At 37.4% G+C, this 23,775-nt stretch overlaps 1 protein-coding gene across 1 annotated transcript in view; it reads left to right on the top strand.

Moving 5' to 3' along the window:
- Positions 1 to 23,775, top strand: part of AGPS (alkylglycerone phosphate synthase) — a 147,651-nt gene that overhangs the window by 48,789 nt on the left and 75,087 nt on the right. Inside the window, exons 6-8 of the mRNA XM_028123497.2 lie at positions 1,968 to 2,039; positions 3,546 to 3,625; positions 14,875 to 14,955. Coding sequence (XP_027979298.2) covers positions 1,968 to 2,039; positions 3,546 to 3,625; positions 14,875 to 14,955 — 233 coding nt within the window. The remainder of the gene's footprint in view (positions 1 to 1,967; positions 2,040 to 3,545; positions 3,626 to 14,874; positions 14,956 to 23,775) is intronic.

Below are 23,775 nucleotides of genomic sequence, written 5' to 3'. Positions count from 1 at the left end.
GTGTATTGAGCGGTGATAAGTCCTGTAAAGAAAAGGCACAGTAAGAAAATAGAGAGCTGTGTAGGTGGGCAGTGGAATGAGGGAGTGCTGTGTCAGATAACATGGTCAAAGAAAGCTGCTGATTAGTTGACAATCATAGAAGTAGTTTTGCCCTGTTAAAGGATTTTTGACAGTCATGTTTGGTTATTTTATTAATTATTAATCAACTAGTATTCCACTTAGTAAAAAAATTTTACCACAGACAGTAATTTTTATAAGCTTAATCTGAAAGCTTAAAATGGATTTTCATTAAAAATTGGAATGATACAAATGACATATTCCTAGTTTTAAACAAACCTGAGAAATGATAACTCTTACGGAACAATATTTTTACTTTCATAAATGGATATTCACTTGTATGTTTTACATCCTTAAATTTCCCTTTCATTCCTTTAGCAGGTACTACTGGATTTTTTTTTTTTAAAGATTTCATTTATTCATTTGAGAGAGAGAGAGCACATGAGAAGGGGGAGGGTCAGAGGGAGAAGCAGACTCCCTGCTGAGCAGGAAGCCCTGCAGGACTTGATCCTGGGACTCCAGGATCATGACCTGAGCCAAAGGCAGTCGCTTAACCAACTGAGCCACCCAGGTGCCCCGGAAATACTGGATTTTTGCATAGTTTCCTTGCCTCAAGTCTTTTTCTCTTCTTTGCCATTCCATATTATCAGGAGATTTGTCTTTCTCAAATAGTTTATTTGCCATGTTGGTCCCTGGCTTAATGCTCTATTGCTACTCAGATTGAGGTTTAGCATCTTGTGTGTCTTGTATTTAAAATATTCTGTTGTCAGGTTTTTGTTACTCATATAGCCTTTACTCTGATAAAGAGTACTCTTTAGTTGTATGCAATAGGAAGGAATATCTGTAGTACATTATGTATAGCATTTTAAAATTTGTTTAAAAAAGAATAAAGAATCATCAATGGCTGCAAAAATTAGTGGGTGAAAGTATGATGACAAACATATCTATATAGAGTAACTCTCTCCCCATAAGATACTTATTAATTACAGTATTCTTATAGTGGAAAAAACTGCGCAGATACTTTATAAACAAATGATGAAAGTTAACATTACCAGAAATGAGACCTGTCTGCATCATGTCCCTCCATATGTAACTCATTAAGAAAGGCACAACATCACTTCTGTGGAATTCCTGCCTAAGTGTGTAACCTGAATTTAATAATGGGGAGGCAGAAACCCAAATTGAGAGATACTCTATGAAATAACTGACCAGGGCTTTTCAAAAGTGTCAGTGCCATAAATAAAAATAAAAAACAGACTGAGGAACTCTCTCAGATTAAAGAAGAGTAAGGAGGGGCCCATGGGTGGCTGTCAGTTGAGCGTCTGCCTTCAGCTCGGGTCATGATCCCAGGGTCCTGGGATAGAGCCCCGCATCGGGCTCCCTGATCACCGGGGAGCCTGCTTCTCCCTCTCCCTCTGCCTGTCGCTCCCCCTGCTTGTGCTCTCTCTCTGTCTGTCAAATAAATAAAATCTTAAAGAAAAAAAAATAAAGAAGAGTAAGGAGACATGACAACTAAATACAGTGTGTGATTGGCTGGTCCAGAAAAGGGGACATTAGTGGAACAATTGGCAAAATTTGAATAAGGTCTGTAGATTGGTTAATAGTATTGTGTAATAGTAAATTGCTTGGTTTTGATAATTGTAAGATGTTAATATTTATGTCTGCTGGATGAAGGAAATTCTTTGTACCTTTTTTGCAACCTTTTTGTAAGAATTAAATCATTTCAAAATGAAAAGTTAAAAAGATAAATACTAAACATTTTGTTTTAATATAGCTGTTTAATGTGTGTTAATGAGTGAATAAATGAAAAAGTTTAGACACTAAAGAACTTCATGGACCCTTATTTTGCAGGATTACTCAGGTTTATTCACATCCCTATGATTAATTTATTTTCCCTTTTTTTTCAACAGCATGTCATGATGATGTAGTTAAGATTGTGAATCTAGCGTGCAAATACAACCTTTGTATCATACCAATTGGTGGTAGGTATTGTGCCTTTTAAATTTTGATACGATGTATATGTGTTTTTTATTTTTATTTCTATTTTTATTTAAATTATTTGTATTCTAAATATTTGTGCCATCCCATTGAAAGTAAACATTGTTGTAATTTTGATATGGTTATTCTGAAAAATTTGTTTATGCTGCTCATTTTTGAGTAGATCTATCTACCTGAACTGTTTGAAACATGTAGTTCATGGGTTCTTTCCCATATAGATTCTAGTTGATGCTGTGACTTAATGCTTAAATAAGAAAATGTTCCCACTTTAGTAATTACTTTATAACTTTTATCTTTATGGAGAGAATGTTATTTTTCAGAGGCTAAATATACCCAATATATACTTTTGGGAAGGAACACTATGCAGTGTGAAAGATCAGCTAGGACAATGATGACCAGATCAGTAATACATTTTAATGTTGAAAACTAACATTGCTTTTTGATCTTTTATCAACCACATTCTTTTAATAACCTACCCAAGCCAAAGGAAATTGCCTTCACTGATTCAATTAGCATTGATGGAACAGAAGTGGGACCCCAAACAAATCAGGAGCTCCAGATTCCTTCTTCAGCTGATACTTTCAGTTGAATTAATGAAAAAAAAAAAGTCACTACAGTGCCACTTTTAGCGAAATATTTTTCTGATTTCAAATGACTATGACAAGCAAATAGTGTTTACTGATTACAAGCATGTTCTTAATTGACAGTTCATGGTCTCATCTTGTAAAAGTAAACTGAATATTTAGATCAGCACCTCTTGTAATTCTTACTTGTATCAAGAGTTTTCTATCCCAGACAAATGGAAATACCAATTAAGAATTTACTCTGATATATGATAATAAGATGGTTAAGGACTAAACATAGTATTATTTTATGTTGGTATCAAGAAAACATTTTTCCTTTGATAACAAATGTTAATGGAAACAGTACATTGTTTATATAGTTGTATATATTGGTTATTCTATATTAAAATCACCTTTTCATCGTTAGCATATAAATTTGTTCCAATATTATATAATCTGGGCAATTTTAACTTGTTTATATTCTAATTTATTAAAGTCTTTTTGTGTGACAATATAAGATATTATTTCAAATCATAAATGAGTCTCATAATTAAGGTAAGGTGTCTTTAGTTGAATTAGGAAGGGTATTTTTTCTTTTAAACAATATCTCCAGAGTAATCATTAGCTTAGAATTTTTCTAATCATGTTTTTGGAGTTTCACAAATTGCTAGGGGCGTCACTTGAGTGTGCCCAGGGGATGGAGCCATATCCCATTGCTTTCAGCTCCATAATATTTCTTCATTTTGGCATGCAGCATAAAATAAAGGTGAGTTTGCTTTTAGTGTGTTAGCATTTGCAAATTACATTTTGCAAAGTAGAAATAGGTATTACTTTTCTAGCGGGCCTGTTTGTATACTTTATATTAGGGATTTGCCCTAGAAATGTAGCTAAAAAATAAAATATTAAAGTTGTTTCCTATTTTGGCAGGAGGAACAAGTGTATCATATGGCCTAACATGTCCTGCAGATGAGACAAGAACGATTATTTCTTTGGACACTTCACAAATGGTATATGATAATTTTAGACACATTTGAAGATAGTGTTTGGTTTATAAAAACTTTACGGCTCAGTCTTAGTTGTCATTAAAAAGGTATATTTTCCATTTTGTTTTAAATTTATTTTATCATTACATTTTACCATTGTCTTCAGGTCTCAAAAAGCTAAGTTTACTCACACTCAGGTACATATCTTGGTAGTTTCTACCACACTGGTCTGAGAAATTGATAATTTGAGAAGCGTGGGTTGGAATATTGATACAATAGATGACCTGATTTGTATTGTTAAAAGCAAAACAAATATTATTAGTTAAGGTTGATTTGAAACACCAAGACTTGTCCCCCAAATTTTCAGTGCTGTTGCATTTTTGCTTGTGGAAGAATGGAGAGCAAACTAATTTTAATCATAGGATTATTTTGTGACCTTTTGGCTCACTGTGGTCCAAGAGTTGGTCATTGTACCATGTTAAAGCTTTGATTTGAGTATGAACTTAATTTTTATATAATGAATAATATTTGTGGTTGTATATTCCTTCATTACTATAACAAGTTTAAGATTTATTTATTATTTATTAATTTGAAATTTTTTCAAACACCAAAGTAGAGAGAAGAGTAATCCATTTTCTAGATTAAGTAATTATTGATATTTTATCATATTGGCTTTATCTTTCTTTGTCTCTCTACTATTTTTTATTTTTATTTAAATTTAATTAATTAACATATAATGTATTATGAATTTCAGAGGTAGAGGTCAGTGATTCATCAGTCTTATGTAATACCCAGTGCTCCTTACATCACATCCCCTCCTTAATGTCTATCACCCAATTACCCCATCCCCCTGACTCCCTCTCCTTCAGGAATCTTCAGTTTGTTTCCTATGATTAAAGAGTCTCTTAAGGTTTGTCTCCCTCTGTTTTCTTTTTCCTCTCTTCCCCTATGAGCCTCTGTTTCGTTTCTTAAATTCCACATATGAGTGAGATATTATGATAATTGTTTTTCTCTGATTGATTTATTTGGCTTAGCATAATACCCTCTGGTTCCATCCACGTTGTTGCAAATGGCAAGATTTCATTTTTTTGATAGCTGAGTAGTATTCCATTGTATATATATTCGACATCTTTATCCATTCATCTGTCAGTGGACATCTGGGCTCTTTCCGTAGTTTGGCTATTGTAGACATTGCTGCTATAAACATTGGGGTGCAGGTGCCCTTTTGGATCACTACATTTGTACTTTTGGGGTAAATACCTAGTAGTGCTATTGCTGGGTCCTAGGGTAGCTCTATTTTCAGCTTTTCAAGGAACCTCTATACTGTTTTTCAGAGTCACTGCACCAGCTTGCATTCCCACCAACAGTGTAGGAGGGTTCCCCTTTCTCCTCATCCTTGCCACATAACTCTTGTTCCCCAACTTGTTAATTTTAGCCATTCTGACTGGTGTGAGGTGGTATCTCATTGTGGTTTTGATTTGTATTTCCCTGATGCTGAGCGATGTTGAGCATTCTTTCATGTGACTGTTGGCCTTTTGTATGTCTTCTTTGGAGAAATGTCTGTTCATGTGTTCTGCCTATTTCTTCATTGGATTATTTGTTTTTTGGATGTTGAGTTTGATAAGTTCATTATAGATTTTGGATACTAGTCCTTTATCTGATGAGATATTTGCAAATATCTTCTCCCATTCTGTCAGTTGTCTTTTGGTTTTGTTGACTGTTCCCTTTGCTGTGCAAAAGCTTTTTATCTTGATGAAGTCCCAGTAGTTCATTTTTGCCTTTGTTTCCCTTACTTTTGAGGACATGTCTAACAAGAAGTTACTGCAGCCGAGGTCACAGAGGTTGCTGCTTGTGTCTCCCTCTAGGATTTTTTTTTTTTAAGATTTTATTTATTTATTTGACAGAGACACAGCGAGAGAGGGAACAGAAGCAGGGGGAGTGGGAAGGGGAGAAGCTGGCTTCTTGCTGAGCAGGGTACCCGATGCGGGGCTCTATCCCAGAACTCTGGGATCATGACCTGAGCTGAAGGCAGACGCTTAACGACTGCGCCATCCGGGAGCCCCCCCTCTAGGATTTTGATGGATTCCTGTCTCACATTTAGGTCTCTCCTCCATTTTGAGTCTATTTTTGTGTATGGTGTAAGGAAATGGTTCTGTTTCATTCTTCTGCATGTGGCTCGTCTAGTTTTCCCAACACCATTTGTTGAAGAGACTGTCTTTTTTCCATTGGATATTCTTTCCTGCTTTGTCAAAGATGAGTTGACCATAGAGTTGAGGATTCATTTCTGGGTTCTCTATTCTGTTCCATTGATCGATGTGTCTGTTTTTGTGCCAGTACAATACTGTTTTGATGATTACAGCTTTGTAATAGAGCTTCAAGTCCGGCATTGTGATGCCACCAGCTTTGGTGTTCTTCTTCAACATTCCTTTGGCCACTCAGGGTCTTTCTGGTTCCATACAAATTTGGGAATTATTTGTTACAGCTCTGTGAAAAAAGTTGATGGTATTTTGAGAGAGATTACATTGAATGTGTAGATTGCTCCATGTAGCATAGACATTTTAACAATGTTTGTTCTTCCAATCCATGAGCATGAAACATTTTTCCATTTCTTTCTGTCTTCTTCAATTTCTTTCATGAGTGTTCTCTAGTTTTCTGAGTACAGATCCTTTGCCTCTTTGGTTAGATTTATTCCTTGGTATCTTATGGTTTTGGGTGCAATTATAAATGGATTGACTCCTTAATATCTCTTTCTTCTGTCTCATTGTTAGTGTATAGAAATGCAACTGATTTCTGTGCATTGATTTTATATCCTGCCATGTTGCTGAATTGCTGTATGAGTTCGATCAATCTTGGGGTGGAGTCTTTTGGGTTTTCCACATAGAGTATCATGTCATCTGTGAAGAGTGAGAGTTTGACTTCTTCTTTAAGAGTTTTAATCAAGAAAGGATGCTGTGCTTTGTCAAATGCTTTTTCTGCATCTATTGAGAGGATCATATGGTTCTTGTTCTTTCTTTTATCAATGTAGTGTATCACACGGATTGATTTGCAGTTGTTGAATCAGCGTTGCAGTCCAGGAATAAATCCCACTTGGTTGTGGTGAATAATCCTTTTAATGAACTGTTGGATCCTATTGGCTAGCATCTTGGTGAGAATTTTTACATCCATGTTCATCAGGGATATTAGTCTGTAATCCTCCTTTTTGATGGGGTCTTTGTCTGGTTTTGGGATCAAGGTAATGCCGGCCTCACAGAACGAGTTTGGAAGTTTTCCTTTCATTTCTGTTTTTTTGAAACACTTCAGAAGAATACCTATTAATTCTTTAAATGTTTGGTAGAATTCCTTTGGGAAGCCATCTGGCCCTGGACTCTTGTTTGTTGGGAGATTTTGATTACTGCTTTCATTTCCTTGCTGGTTATGGGTCTATTCAGGTTTTCTATTTCTTCCTGTTTCAGCTTTGGTAGTTTATACATTTCTAGGAATGCATCCATTTCTTCCAGATTGCCTAATTTGTTGGCATATAGTTGCTCAGAATACGTTCTTATAATTGTTTGTATTTCTTCAGTGTTGGTTGTGATGTCTCCTCTTTCATTCATGATTTTATTTATTTGGATCCTTTCTCTTTTCTTTTTGATAAGTCTGGCCTGGGGTTTATCGATTTTATTAATTCTTTCAAAGAACCAGTGCCTGGTTTCATTGATCTGTTCTACTCTTCTTTGGGTTTCTGTTTTCATGATTTCTACTCTGATCTTTATTATTTCTCTTGTCCTGCTGGGTTTAGGCTTTATTTGCTGTTCTTTCTCCAGCTCCTTTAGGTGTAGGGTTAGATTGTGTATTTGAGACCTTTCTTGTTTCTTGAGAAAGGCTTGTACTGCTATATACTTCCCTCTTAGGACCATCTTGGCTGCATCCCAAAGGTTTTGAATAGTTATGTTTTCATTTTCTTTTATTTCCATGAATTTTTTTTTTTAATTTCCTGGTTGACCTACTCATTGTTTAGTAGGATGCTCTTTAGCCTCCATGTATTTGAGTTCTTTCTAAATTTCCTCTTGTGATTGAGTTCAAATTTCAAAGCACTGTGGTCTGAAAATATGCAGGGAATGATCCCAGTCTTTTGGTACCAGTTGAGAGCTGATTTGTGACCCAGTATGTGATTTATTCTGGAGAATGTTCCATGTGCACTCAAGAAGAATGTATATTCTGTTGCTTTAGGATGGAATGTTCTAAATATATCTGTGAAGTCCATCTGGTCCAATGTGTCATTCAGGGCCCTTGTTTCCTATTTGATCTTCTGCTTAGATGATCTGTCCATTGCAGTGAGTGCGATACTATTACTGTATTATTATCGATGTGTTTCTTTAATTTTGTTATTAATTGGTTTATATAATTGGCTGCTCCCATGTTAGGGGCATAAATATTTACAATTGTTAGATCTTCTTGTTGGATAAACCCTTTAATTCTGATATAGTGTCCTTCCTCATCTCTTTATACAGTCTTTGATTTAAAACCTAATTTGCCTGAGATAAGGATTGCCACCCCAGCTCTCTTTTGATGTCCATTAGCATGATAAATGGTTTTCCACCCCTCACTTTAAATGTAGAGGTGTCTTTGAGTCTAAAATGAGTCTCTTGCAGAAAGTCTCTTGCATATCTATGGATCTTGCTTTTTTATCCAATCTGAAACCCCGTGTCTTTTGATTGGGGCATTAAGCCCATTTACATTCAGAGTAACTATTGAAAGATATGGATTTTATTTATTTATTTATTATTTATTTATTTATTTTTTATTAACACATAATGTATTATTTGTTTCAGGGGTACAGGTCTGTGATTCATCAGTCTAACACAATTCACAGCGCTCACCATAGCACATACCCTCCCCAGTGTCCATCACCCAGCCACCCCATCCCTCCCACTCCCCTCCACTCCAGCAACCCTCGGTTTGTTTCCTGAGATTAAGAGTCTCCTATGGTTTGTCTCCCTCTCTGGTTTCATTTTGTTTCATTTTTCCCTCCCTTCCCCTATGATCCTCTGTTTTGTTTCTCAAATTCCTTGTATCAGTGAGATCATATGATAATTGTGAAAGATATGAATTTAGTGCCACTGTATTACCTGTAAAGTCACTGTTTCTGTGTATTGTTCCTGTTCCTTTCTGGTCTGTGTTCCTTTTAGGCTCTTTCTTCGCTTAAAGGATTCCTTTTTTTTTTTTTTTTTAAAGATTTTATTTATTTATTTGAGAGAGAAAGAATGAGAGATAGAGAGCACGAGAGGGAGGAGGGTCAGAGGGAGAAGCAGACTCCCCACTGAGCAGGGAGCCTGATGTGGGACTCGATCCCGGGACTCCAGGATCATGACCTGAGCCGAAGGCAGTCACCCAACCAACTGAGCCACCCAGGTGCCCTTTAAAGGATTCCTTTTAATATTTCTTGCAGGGCTGGTTTAGTGATCACAATTTTTAGTTTCTGTTTGTCCTGCAAGCTTTTTTTTTTTTTTTTTAAAGATTTTATTTATTTGAGAGAAAGAGAGAGAGAGTAGGAGCAGGTGGAGGGGCAGAGGGAGAAAGAGGCTCCCCACTGAGCAGGGAGCCCGATGCGGGGCTCGATCCGAGGACCCTGAGATCATGACCTGAGCCGAAGGCAGACGCTTAACTGACTGAGCCACCCTGGTGCCCTTGTCTTGGAAGCTTTTTATCTCTCTTTCTATTTTAAATGATATCCTAGCTGGGTAAAGTATTCTTGGCTGCATGTTTTTCTCATTTAGCACCCTGAATATATCATGCCAGCCCTTCTGGCTTGCCAGGTGTCTGTGGATAGGTCTGCTGCCTTCTAATGTTTCTACCCTTGTAGATCATGGACCTCTTGTCCCAAGTTGCTTTCAGGATTTTCTCTTTATTTCTGAGATTTACAAGTTTCACTGTATGTTAGGGTGTTGACCTATTTTTATTGATTTTGAGGGGTGTTGTCTGTGCCTCTTGGACTTGGATGCCTGTTTCCTTCCCTGGGTTAGGGAAGTTTTCCACTATAATTTGCTCCAATATACCTTCTGCCCCCCTCTGTCTTTCCTCTTCTGGGATCCTAATTATTCTAATATTGTTTTGCTTTATGGTATCACTTAACCTCTTGAATTCTCCCCTCGTGATCCAGTAGTTGTTTTTTTCTCTTTTTCTCAGCTTCTTTATTCTCCATCATTTTGTCTTCTATATCACTGATTCTCTCTTCTGCTTCATTTATTTTTAATTGTATCTCATTAATAGCCCTTTTGATTTTCACTCGATTAGATTTTAGTTCTTTTATTTCTCCAGAAATGGATTCTTTAGTGTCTTCTATGCTTTTTTTAAGCCCCGCTAGTATCTTTATAATCGTTATTCTGAACTCTAGTTCCAACATCTTACTTATATCCATACTGATAAGGTCCCCAGCAGTCAGTACTGCCTCCTATTGTCTTTTTTGAGGTGAGTTTTTCCATCTTCTCATTCTCCAGAGAAGAATAGATGAACAAGAGAACAAAATACTAAAATGGCAACAACGACCCCAGAGAAATATACACTAAACAAATCAGAAGAGACTTGAAGCCAGGAAAAAAAAAAAAGAAAGAATATAATCAGACAGATGAACAGACCAGAGCAATACACTGGATCATGTGTATATTTTGGTCTTTTGTTAGAAAAGTAGATCCCAAAATTGTAAAGAAAGAAAAACTTGTACGAAAATAAAATTAAATACAATGATAGAATGTAAGTGTAAAAATGAAATTTAAAAGACAAATAAAAGACCCACACAAAAAAGAAGGAATATAAACATACAGGTGAACAGAACAGAGCAACACACTATGTCCTGAGTGTATTTTGGTGTCAAAATTGTAAAGAAAGAAAAACATATATATACAGAAATAAAATTAAATATGATGAAAGGATAGAGTGTAACTAAAAATGAAAATTTTTGAAATTTTTGAAAGGCCAGAAGGGCTGGCATGATATATTCAGGGTGCTAAATGAGAAAAATATGCAGCCAAGAATACTTTATCCAGCTAGGATATCATTTAAAATGAAAAGAAAGAGTTGATAAAATAAATTGGTTGAAAAAGGAAAGAGAAAAAATTAAAATTGAAAGACTAAAGAACCGTGAAGAAAAAAATCATGAATTCCATATACTATTTTCCCCTAGTGCTGGAATTTTGCAATTCTGTATGATTGGTAAACTTGGTCTTGGCTGGTTGTTCTTGTGGATCTTCTGGGGGAGGGGCCTGTTGCATTGATTCTCAAGTGTCTTTGCCCCAGCGGAATTTCACCACCCTTGCCAGGGGGCCAGGCTAAGTAAGCGGCTCCAGATGGCTCTATGTGGCTTTTTTGTTTTCTGAAGGCTTTTCCTGCCACTTTAGAGGATGAGAATGAAAATGGCAGCCTCCCAGTCTCCTGCCCTGGAGCTGAAAGCTCAGGGCCCCATTCCTCAGCACCCTCAGGGAAAAGCAGTCAATCACTCCTGTCTCCCTGGTCTCCGTCCTGTGACCGAACGTTTCTACCTCAGGCATGCAACTCCATTTCAAGTCTCCAAACCCTGTAGACTCCTGTGGTGTGCATCTGTGCCACTCCTCCTGGGGGAGGGAGGGAGGGAGGGAGGGCTCGCCGGTTCTGCTGCTCTCTGGGCCCCTGCTCCCAAGAGCAGTCGCCCAGCGGTGCCACGGTTGGAAGCATAGGGCAACCCGAGCTGAGAGCCCACTCCTCAGCTTGCTGATTGCAGCTGGCTTCCCTGCTCTGATGCTGGGGAACTCTGCCACACTTAGGCACCCCTGGTCTTCCTGTGATCCCAGGGATCCTGAGACTACACGGTCCCACCTAGGATTCCACCCTGCTTTCCCACCTGAGCCCCTTTCAGGCCAGGACATCCCTCACTGGAGCAGACTTCTAAAAGTTGTGATTGCGTGCTCTGCCGCTCTCTCACTCTCTGGTGCCAGCTGACGGGGGCACCCTCTCCCTCCCCCTGCAGTTTATCTTCCCATGTATTACCTTGGATTCACTTCTCTGCACCTCCTATTTGCAGAGAGTGGTCAGTTTTCTATTGGTAGAGCTGCAGCTATCCTTTTAGTTTTCCAGTTGAGTTCACAGGTGTTTAAGAATTGACTTGATAGCTCTCTAGCTGAATTCCTGGGATGAGATGAAACTCCGTCATCTTAGATGCTCTCCTCTCGACTATTTTAAAAGTAAATCCTGATATTATGCTACTTAAAACTAAATATTTCTTATGTATCTGTTTTTAAAAGGACATTTTCTCACTATATTATTATTTTTCCTGGCAAATTTAAAAAATTCTTTATATCATTTAATACCGAGTTCACATTCAAATTTTACAGTGGTTGCAAAATTGTCTTTTATACTTCATTTGTTCATATGGGGATTCAGACAAGGCCCATGTTAGCTTTTTGTTGTTTCCCTATCTCATTTTATCTGAAACCCCCTTCTTTCTCCTTTTTTGAATGTTACTGACTTTTGGAGAATGTAGGTTATTTGCAGTATAAAATGTGTCATATTTTGAATTTCCGTGTCACTTCATCTTGCTGTTTAACTTTTCCCCTAGGCTTTGTATGTCCTCTAAACTCAAAGTTAGATATAAAGTCTAATTAGATTCAGGCAAAGCTTTTAAATTTTTTTTTAAGCAAGGATATCTTGTAGATGATGTGATGTGATGGTTGATGTGTTTTTCTATCTCTCGTCACATCACATCAGGAGGCATGTAATATCTGGGTGTCCACTTTAAGTGTTGCTAAAATTAATCAGGACGTTCAGGTGGTGACAGCTTCATTATTCTTCTGTAAAGTTCCCCATTAACCTTTGTCCTTATCCCAGAGTTTAAGAAAAGGCAGTTTCCTTAGGAGATCACTTAAGAGCCTATTCTGGAATAGGCTATGGATGTGTTTGAATTTCTATATATTTTACGGTGTACAAATTTACCACTAAATCTGTTACTGAATTTGTAAAATAGAGACAGTAATAATGCAGAAGGTAGTTGTGAAGATTAAATGAGATAATATAAAAGTCTTTACACTGAGTAGATGGTTAAAATTCTGTGCCAGAATTTTAAATGCCAGGTTTTTCACCATTTATTGTGTAGAAAAACCTTGTATATTCACTGCCTTTAATGTTGAACTCTTTTAAATATTGTAGTGGTTGGGTGGTACTTAAAATTGTGATTTGCTTTGGAGTTGATAAGCTATGTCTATGCATGATTTTGCACAGAGTACTTCTGATACAGTATGTACAAAATATGATAGGTACGCCAGTTTTCTATTTTTGTATTTCTTAAATATGTACCGTAATACTAAGACTAAGATACTGGTCTCAAAGTTTTTGTCTTATTGTTAACTTGTCTAGGGTAAGGTATACTGGATATAATAGGATATCCTATATATTTTCTTTAGGTTTTTCTGTGAGTACCCATAAAGGTATTTTTTTTCTCTGCCTCCTTCAATTTTTTTTCCTACCAAAAATATGTTTGGGCCCCTGGTAGATGCAAGGTATATAATTAGCACAAGTATGTAGTCACTTCAAGAGCCAGCCTACTATGGGGCGCCTGGGTGGCTCAGTCGTTGAGCGTCTGCCTTCGGCTTGGGTCCTGATCTCAGGGTTCTGGGATCGAGCCCCACATTGGGCTTCCTGCTCCGCGGGAGGCCTGCTTCTCCCTCTCCCACTCCCCCTGCTTGTACTCCCTCTCTGTGTCTCTCTCTGTCAAATAAATCTTAAAAAAAAAAAAAAAAGCCAGCCTACTAGAGAAGATGTGTTTAAGTTATTGTAAGGTACCAACAGATTACTGAATTCTGTCTTTTTACTTTAGTTTAGTACTTCCTTTTGTTTAGTGGCTGTAGGGCCAAAAGACAGAATTACTGTTGTCTTATTGTGAGAGTTGTATTGAAATTACTATTGTTTTATTGTGAGAGTATAATTAAAATGAGAGTTTTATATAACATAAGACAAAAAGTACATTCACATACATCATCTTATTTAATGTTTATCATAATCCTGTGAATTAAGCAGTGCAATTATTTGTATGTATTCAAATTTCAAATATAAGCAGGCAATTTTCGTATTGTCGTTGTATTCTTTCCTTTTTATTATTAGCTAGACTTGTCTGTATTAGTTATTGCCATGAAATTGAACATATCAAAGTGCAAAGAAAGCTTCCCTGGGATCCAAAAGAAGAGTGTATATGTTAACCTGATTGCTCAGCCAAATAGGGGAAAGAAGTCTGTTTTTAATAGAAAATAATTCATGAAGATTCATATATAGAAAAATTAGGTCAACCACGAATGTTAAAAACATTTTTTGGGCAGTCATGCATTTGGTAAGTTGAGCCAGATGATACTCAGTTCCTTTTTAAACAGGAGGCGGGGGTGTGCTTTGATTTCTGTCCAGGGCCTCTGGTCCTATTTTGGATTAAAAATAAAGTGGGAATGCCATTTAGTATATTCAGATGTCTTCCTTTGCAGGTATCTTTTTCTGGTGTCACAATGGGCATCTTCTGATATTCTTAAGTTATATATGATCGTTAACTATTAATACTAGTGCAGAGAGTGCAGAATGCCAGGAACTTTGTATGCTAAGGGTTTTTTTGTTTTGTTTTGTTTAAGATTTTGTTTTATTTTATTTTATTTTTTAAAGATTTTATTTATTTATTTGAGAGAGAGAGAATGAGAGAGAGCACGAGAGGGAAGGGGATCAGAGGGAGAAGCAGACTCCCTGCTGAGCAGGGAGCCCGATGCGGGACTTGATCCGGGGACTCCAGGATCATGACCTGAGCCTAAGGCAGTCGCTTAACCAACTGGGCCACCCAGGCGCCCTAAGATTTTATTTTTAAGTACTCTCTTCACCCAGCGTGGGGCTCAAAACCACAACCCGAGATCACCCCTGTATGCTAAACTTTTTATGTGCAGTATCTCATTTAATCCCTTATGCCTTATGAGTAGTATTACTATTCACACTTTACAAATGAGGAAACACTAAACTTAGTTAAATAATTTGCTTAAGGTAAGAGGTAGAGTTTGATTCAAACTAATCCCTGAATAAAGACAGAGTCTGTGTTTTAAACCCAACTCCTGTGCACTATACTGTTTATGTTACTGTATCTGTCATGTTGTATAGTCTGGGATACGGGGGTAGTGTAGTAGTGTGGGTAACCCTATTTGCTAGTTTTCTGTATTACCACTTGCTATTTTGAGTTAGGAAGTTATATTTCCTCAGAAAATGTCAGTAGTTCTTGGTAATGAGACTTTTTTCTTCCTTTGCAACAGAATCGAATCCTCTGGGTTGATGAGAACAATCTGACAGCTCATGTGGAGGCTGGTATCACAGGACAGGAGTTGGAAAGACAGGTATGTTATTTCCTTTAAGATTTTCAAAATTGCTATGTGTCCTCTTTATTTATTTTTTTAAGATTTATTTAGTTAGAGAGCAAGCAGGGGGAGGGGCAAAAAGAGAGAGAGGGAGAGAGAGAATCTCAAGCAGAGACCCTGCTGAGCATGGAGCTGGACTCAGGGCTTGATCTCATAACCCGGAGATCATGACCTGAGCCAAAACCAAGAGTTGGGTGCTTAGCCAACTGAGCCACCCAGGCACCCCTCTGTGTGTCCTCTTTATGAATGGAGTACCTGTCACAGCACATTCTTTGAACAGATTTGCTCAGTTTCCATTGTGGGTCAGGCATTGAGCTAGATACTGAGGACACAGTAGTGAATAAGACACCATTCCCTAACCTTGGAAAGCTTATATTATAATAGAAAGTTAGGTAAATAGACAGTTATGATTCAGAGTGAGAATTGCAAGGTGAAGGCTGAATACAGGGTGTCATGACTCATCAGATAGGGTTAGCAGGGAAGGAATTGGACAAAGAAGGTATTGCAGAGAACACATTTATTTATTTTATTTTCTAGGGAGTTTATTTTTTGTTTGTTTTATTAACATATGTATTATTTGTTTCAGGGGTACAGGTGTGTGATTCATCAGTCTTACACAGTTCACAGTGCTCATCATAGCACATACCCTCCACCATGTCCATCACCCAGCCACCCCATCCCTCCCACTCCCCTCCACTCCAGCAACCCTCAGTTTGTTTCCTGATATCAAGAGTCTCTTATGGTTTGTCTCCCTCTCTGGTTTCGTCTTGTTTCATTTTTTCCCCTCCCTTCCCCTATGATCCTCTGTCTTGTTTCTCAAATTCCTCATATCAGTGAGATCATGTGATACTTGTCTTTCTCTGATTGACTTATTTTGCTTAGCCTAATTCCCTCTAGTTCTAACCATGTTGTTGCAAAGGGCAAGATTTCATTTTTTATGGCTGCATAATATTCCATTGTATATATATACACACCACATCTTTATCCATTCATCTGTTGATGGACATCTTGGCTTTTTCCCTGGTGTGGCTATTGTGGACATTGCTGCTATAAACATTGGGGTGCACGTACCCCTTCGGATTACTGCGTTTATATCTTTGGGGTAAACACCCAGTAGTGCAGTTGCTGGATCATAAGGTAGCTCTATTTTCAACTTTTTGAGGAACCTCCATACTGTTTTCCAGAGTGGCTGTACCAGCTTGCATTACCACCAACAGTGTAGGAGGGTTCCCCTTTCTCTGCATCCTTGCCAACATCTGTTGTTTCCTGACTTGTTAATTTTAGCCATTCTGACTGGTGTGAGGAAGTATCTCATTGAGGTTTTGATTTGTATTTCCCTGATGCCGAGTGATGTTGAGCACTTTTTCATGGAGAACACAGCATTTAAAATGAGACTTCAGGATGAGTGAAAGTCAGCAAAAAAGGAAATGGGAGTGGAGAGAACAATCCAGTCAGAGGAAGCAGCAAGTGCAGAGGCTTTTAGGGCAGCTCTTGCTTTTGGGTGGCCTGCAGACAGCTGGGTGTGGCTGAGGTCTAGTGTGTGTTTATGGGAGAATACACAGTCTTGGTGTTTATATGTTGGGTGGGAATACGTATAGTGGTGGTAAAGGATGAAGCCGGGAAACACAAAGAGACCAGATTTTAAAGGGGCCTTATAAAGCCCCTTTTAGAAGTTTGCACTTTACGTCTGTATTCAGGTAGTTCTGGCCAGCTTCTGTTGGAGGATGGATGGGAGGGCACGTAAGGGTGGTTAAGAGGCTACTGGCATAATTCAGACAAGAGCTGATAGTGACCTATAATGAAAGTAAGAATAGAGCAAAGTGGAACATACTGGACATTGAATTCTCAGAAGTTGATGATAAATTGGATCAACTGGGTACGTGTTGGTATTTGCTATTAATTGAACTTTTCAATGCCTAATTTCTTTTTCTTTAAGATTTTATTTATTTATTTTAGAGAGAGCGGGGTGGGGGGGGCGTGGGAGAGCAGAGGGGAGAGGGAAGGGGAATGAATCTCAAGCACACTGCGCTGAGCCTGGAGCCCAATGCAGGGCTTGATCTCATGACCCTGAGATTATGACCTGATCCGAAATCAAGAGTCAGACACTTAACTGAGCCACCCAGGTGCCCCAATGCCTAATTTCATTGAAAACTGCTTATCGCATGAATTAGTCAAACTCTTGGAGACCTTGTAGCACTTTTTTAGGATGCTGAAGAATTCTTGGAAAACTTTAGGTTCCTTTCATGCATTCTAAGGAGATAATTATTAAAATGTATTTCCAACTTCCACAGACATGGTCAAGATGACTATAACTCAGCTTTTGTAAACAAAATTAGGAAGTTTAATTTGTTGGTGCTATTTTGACCACTTTTTTCAACCTGAGTTACAGAGACTCCTCCCTCCTACATTTGGATGGGGCAGAGAGAGATAAGACATGCTTGTCCATCTTATTTTTATTGTCTTTTTCCTTATTTCTTGGTAAACTTGAATGAAATTGGTATGCCACTGGCCAACTCTGGATGAAAAGCTTTGAAAAAAATTATTAAACTATTATCTTTATTTTTGATTTAATGCACTAAGAACTGGAATGAAATTGAACATATTAGTTGAGGCAGTGTTAAAGATCTTCAGTAAGCCAAGGTTTTATATAAGTCCAAGTAATTGGATTTGTTAATCATTATAGTTTATAATGAACTTAAGTGGGCAGAATAATAGTATTTAATGAAAAAACCTGTAAAAATCCCATATTAGTTTTCCATTATATCTAAATGAGGCACTATCAACACAGCAATTTTTTAATAACAAAGGCTGGCCTTTCATGTCTCTAATTTTATATCTTTTATTACAGCATTTGATGGAGTATTTTAACCTTTCCAAGTTTTCTTTTTTTTTTTTTTTTGAAAGGTTAGGATTAAAATTCAAGGAATATATTTCCTTGAAATTTAAATGACATTTTCCTAGACTAGGAACTTCTGATATTTTACCTACTAGTTCATTTCCCTAAATGCCAATATAGAACTTTCTTTTTTGCCTCCAGTAAACTGTAATGTAGTTTCTACAGCTGTTTTGATCCCACTTCAAGTTCTTCCTCATTAAACTTCTGTACTCTTCAGTTTCTTAATCAGCTGAGGTAACCAGCTTAAAACATCCTACTTTTTCCTTCTAGAAATTCTAAAACAACACAAAGATAGTGGTTGGGTAGCACATTTTAATCTCTTTAGTTTGTAAATTATATTGATTTTATTATGTGTACAATTTAAGGGAGGTCACTAACATGTCAATTATGGATTTGTTGTATAGTAACTTCATTGAGGTCTAAGTGTCATGCAGTCAATTGCACTTATTTAAAAGGTACAATTTGATATGTTTTGATACATGACTACAGTTGTGAAACCATCACCACAATTACAATAATATTGAACACTTGTACCAAACCCAAAGATTTCTTCTTGCTTCTTTATGATTTCTCTACCCTACCCTTACCCTCCACCCCTGACAGTCATTGATCTGTTTTTTGTTTTGTTTTGTTTTTTTTAACAGAAGTATATTGTCTCACAGTTCTGGAGGCTGATCTGCTTTCTATCACTGTAGATTTGTTTAATTGTCCTACAATTTTACTAAAATCTAATCATGTACTATTTTTGAGGTTGGGGATTGAGGGCATGGCTTCTTTCACTAGGTGTAATTAGTTTGAGATTCATGCATATTGTTGCATGTATCAATTAGTTTATTCCTTTTTATTGCTCAGTAGTATTATATTGTATAGATATACCACTGTTTGTTTATCCATTCACTTGTTGAACACTTAGATTATTTCCAATTTGGGGCTATTACAAGTAAAGCTGCTATGAACATTCATGTGCAAATCCTTGTATGGACATATACTTTCATTTCTCTTGGGTAAATATCTAGAAATGAAGTGGTAGGTATATATGCACCTTTTTGAAAAACTACCAAACATTTTCCCAGAGGGCATCATTTTATATTCCCACTAGCACTGTGTAAGAGTTCCAATTTCTCTACATCCTCTCCATACTTGTTAATGTTAGTCTTTTAAGTTTTAGTCATTCTAGTAGATGTGTTACAGTATCTCATTGTGGTTTTAATTTGTATTTCTCTAGTGACTAGTGATGTTGAACATCTTTTCAAGTGCTCTTTGTCATCCATGTATCTTCTTTGGTGAAGTGTCTGTTCAAGTTATTTGTCTAATTTTGGGTTGTTTTCTTATTGAGTTTTGAGAATTCTTTACATATTCTGGATATAAGTCATTTTGCAGATCTGTGCTTTGCAAATATTTTCTTCCAGTCTGTGGCTTGTCTTTTCAATCTCTTAACAGAGTCTTTTGATGAATAGATGTGTTTAATTTTGGTGAATTCCACAATGTATTTAATTTTTACTTCATATTTCATAGTTTTGCTGTCATATACAGAAATCTTTGCTTTACCTGAGGTTACAAAGGTTTTCTCCCATTTAAGTTTCATAGTTTTTGGTTTACATTCAAGTCTCTAATGAGTTTTGAAGATTTTTGAGTTAATGTTTATGTATGGTGCAAAGGATGGATTGAAGTTCATTTTCATTTTTTCCATGTGGTTATCCAGTTATTTCAGCACCATTTGTTTGAAAAGACTACCCTTCAGGGGCGCCTGGGTGGCTCAGTCGTTAAGCGCCTGCCTTCGGCTCGGGTCACGATCCCAGAGTCCTGGGATCAAGTGCCACATTGGGCTCCCTGCTCTGTGGGAAGCTTGCTTCTCCCTCTCCCACTCCCCCTGCTTGTGTTCCCTCTCTCACTGTGTCCCTCTCTGTCAAATAAATAAAACCTTAAAAAAAAAAAAAAACTACCCTTCACAATTGTGTTGGCTATTCTGGGTCTTTTGCCTCTCTATATAGACTTTATTTATTTATTTTTTTAAAGATTTTATTTATTTATTTGACAGAGAGAGTGAGAGAGCACAAGCAGGGGGAACAGTAGAGGGAGAGGAAGAAGCAGGTTCCCCGCCAAGCAGGGAGCCTGATGCAGGGCCCAATCCCAGGACCCTGAGATCATGACCTGAGCTGAAGGCAGATGCTTAACCATCTGAGCCACCCAGGGACCCCTCCATATAGACTTTAGAATCAGTTCATTGATATCTATAAATAACTTGTTGAGATTTTGATTGGGTTCTTTTTTTTTTAAAGATTTTTAATATTTATTTATTTGACAGCGAGAGACACAGCAAGAGAGGGAACATGAGCAGGGGAAGTGGGAGAGGGAGAAGCAGGCTTCCCGCAGAGCAGGGAGCCCGATGCGGGGCTCCATCCCAGAACCCTGGGATCATGACCTGAGCCAAAGTCAGATGCTTAACGACTGAGCCACCCAGGCGCCCCTTGATTGGGTTTGTTACACTGAATCTGTAGATCAATTTGGGAAGGACTGACATCTTGATAATATTGAGTCTTCCATGAATGTGGAATATCTCTCCATTTATTTAAAACTTTGATTTTCCCGTATAGATCTTGTAACGTATCTGTTAGATTTATACCTAAGTATTTCATTGGTGGGGGGCTAATGTAAATGGCATTATGTTTTCATTTTTAAATTTCACTTGTTCTTTGTTGGTATATTGGAAAGCAATTGATTTTTGTATATTAATCATGTATCCTGCAGTCTTGCTTTAATTCCTTATTAGTTCAAGGTTACCTTTTTGTTTTTTCAAAGATATTTTAACTGAGTATAGAATGATAAGTTGATAGTGTTTTTCTTTCAGTAATATAAATATATTGCTTTGCTGTGGTCTCACTTTACTGTTTCTGGCAAGAAATCTTATTTTTGTCCCTATGTACGTTCTGTGGGTTTTTTTTCTCTGTTTCCTTTTAAGATTTTCTTATAACTGGTTTGAGTTATGTGATTGTGATAGACCTTGGTGTAGTTTGTGTGTGTGTGTGTTTCTTACACAGGGGCTTTGTTGAGCTGCTTTTATTTGTGGGTTTATAGTTTCCATCACATTTGGAAAATTTTGGGCTATTATTTCTTCAAGTATTTGACCCTCCCTCCCCCACCTGACTTTTAGGGACTCTGTTTACTCATATATTAGGCTCTTTGAAGTTCCACAACTTGCTGATGCTCTTTTTTTTTTTCTTTAGGTTTTTTTTTTGCTATGTCTTGGAGTTCACTAATCTTTTATTTGCTGAGTATATTCTGCTCATAACCCCATCAAGTGTATTTTTTTTTTATCTCAAGCATTGTATTTCTTACTTTTCTAGATATTTAATTTGGGTCTTTTTGTATTTTCTATGTCTCTACTCTGAACATATGGAATACAGTTAAATAAATGTTTTAATGTCCTGGTCAGCTAATTCTAACATCTGTATTAGTTCTGGGTTGGTTTTGATTATTCACCTCATAATGATTATTTTCCTCATTATGGGTTGTGTTTTCCTGCTTCCTTGTATGCTTGGTAATTTTTTATTAAGTACCAGACATTGTAAATATTATCTTGTTAGGTCTTGGATGTTTTTCAATTCTATAAATATTCTTGAGCTTTTTTTCTGGGATGTAGATATTTGGAAATAGTTTGATCCTTTAGTTCTCACTTCTGTGATCTTTTAGGTGGGTTCAAGAGCAGTGCTCAATCGGAGGCTAATCATTTCTCATTACTGAGGAATGACCATCTTGGGTGTTCCATCTCATGCTTTATGAAGGAAAAATTTTCCAAGTCAGCCTGGTGGGAACAGATTTCTGGCCTGTATGAGTGCTGGTACTTTTCTCTAATCCTCTTGGATTACTTTTAACTCTCATCCTGGGTAGTTTCCTCACTTGTGTGTGCTTTTCATTACTCTGCTGACTACTTGAGGGGGACCATCTGCCAGTCTCCAGGGCCCTCTCTCTGTGCTGCTCTCTGCTCTTCAGTACTTTCTCTTGTGAATGCTAGATGCTTTGGTTTCCCATAGCTTTGAACTCAGTCCCCTTACCTCACACATAGTGTTTGCCAGAGTTGTGCCTGGATTCTCTTTCCCTGCATCACAGTCTGGGGTATAAGCAAGGGGCATTCATAGTATTCACTTCCTTTGTTTGCTTTCTCAGGGGAATCACAGTCCTTTGTTACCTCATGTCCAGTGTTTAAAGACTTTTGTTTCTTATGTTTTTTCAGGGGTTTTTTTTTTCATGTGAGAGGGTAAATCTAGTTCCTCTTACTTGAACTTGGGTGAACGTCCCTGCTATACTTATAATTTTTTCCGTTACACTTCTAAATGTTCTGTATTTATTTATGTTTCTTGTTAATTTGAGTTCCTTTCACAGTCTGTATAGTAACAAGCTCTGCCATTTCGGATTTGCTCTTAGTGATGTGTCTGATGCTTAGAACATAGTAAATATTTGTTGTTTTAATATTGAATGGGAGTACAGAAGTAAGATAAAATTCTTTTTTTTTTAAAGATTTTATTTATTTATTTATTTGACAGAGAGAGAGAGAGAGGGAACACAAACAGGGCGAGTGGGAGTGGGAGAGGGAGAAGCAGGCCTCCTGTTGAGCAGGGAGCCCAAAGCGGGGCTCAATCCCAGGACTCTGGGATCATGACCTGAGCCAAAGGCAGCCGTTTAACGACTGAGCCACCCAGGTGCCCCTAAGATAAAATTCTTACTCTGTTTTATGGCATACAGATGGAGAGGAGAGGTTATTTTATTAAAAAAGGATGTTTGACGGGGCGCCTTAGTGGCTGAGTCGTTAAGCATGTGCCTTCAGCTCGGGTCATGATCCCAGGGTCCTGGGATCGAGCCCTGTATCAGGCTCTCTGCTCAGCGGGAAGCCTCCTTCTCTCTCTCACACTCCCCCTGCTTGTGTTCCCTCTCTCTCTGTCTTTCTTTCTGTCAAATAAATAAATAAAATCTTAAAAAATTTTAAAAATAAAAAAGGATGTTTGATTAACTATATGAGTTAAATCTGTAAACCTTTCTTCAGATTTTTCTAGCAGCTAATGGCATTAACAAAGACACAGCAAGGGGTGCCTGGGTAGCTCAGTTGATTAACCGTCTGCCTTCGGCTCAGGTTATGATCCCAGAGTCCTGGGATCGAGTCCCGCATCGGGCTCCCTGCTCAGCGGGGAGTCTGCTTCTCCCTCTGCCCCTCACGCCGCTCTTGTGCTCTCTCACTCTCTAATAAATAAATAAAAACTTTAAAACAAAAACAAAGACACAGCAAAGACACAGACTTTTAGAAGAAAAAGTGGCTGATTGTATATGGTCATAGATACTATTTATTAAGCACCTAACCATATGTCAAAAATTGTTTCTTATTGTATTGTAGCAGGCAGATTTTTCTAGGAGGCATAAATGACAAGTTTCAAGTTCAGGTTCTTAACCATTACACTTCACTTACCTAGTAGGAAGTTAGTCAGATTTTAACAAAGTAGTAGATTTAAAGTGGTGTGCTACGTCGAGGTTCTTGAGCATAGGACTGTCTTTCTTTTTTTCATTCTTTTTATATCCTCATTTTCATTGCTTTACATAATTCCTGGCTTGTGGTCACCACTTAATAATTGAGGTGTAATGAAGTAGCCTAAAAGACATAAGAGGCAAATTATAAGTATATTTAACATTGGATGTACTTATAGAAGTAGTTTAGATTTAATTTGCTTTGGTGTAGGTTATGTGGAGATTTTGTTATGAGAATATGTGAAAATGCCCTGTTTAGTGCTTAGGACATCTAAGTGCCCTATGAATGTTTTTTCTTTTTCTGCTAATTTCAGAAAAATTGAGTAACAGTAGTCTTTTTTTGAGAGTAAATAATATGAATATAGTTTGGGAATTAGGGAAGAACTATAAAA

This window comes from Eumetopias jubatus, unplaced genomic scaffold (genome assembly GCF_037043125.1).
Source record: "Eumetopias jubatus isolate StellerSeaLion01/CBP00866 unplaced genomic scaffold, mEumJub1_p1.0 scaffold_3, whole genome shotgun sequence".
Taxonomy (NCBI): Eukaryota; Metazoa; Chordata; class Mammalia; order Carnivora; family Otariidae; genus Eumetopias; species Eumetopias jubatus.
Note: the sequence above shows the minus strand (reverse complement) of the source record. Positions and strands in the feature narration are given on the sequence as shown.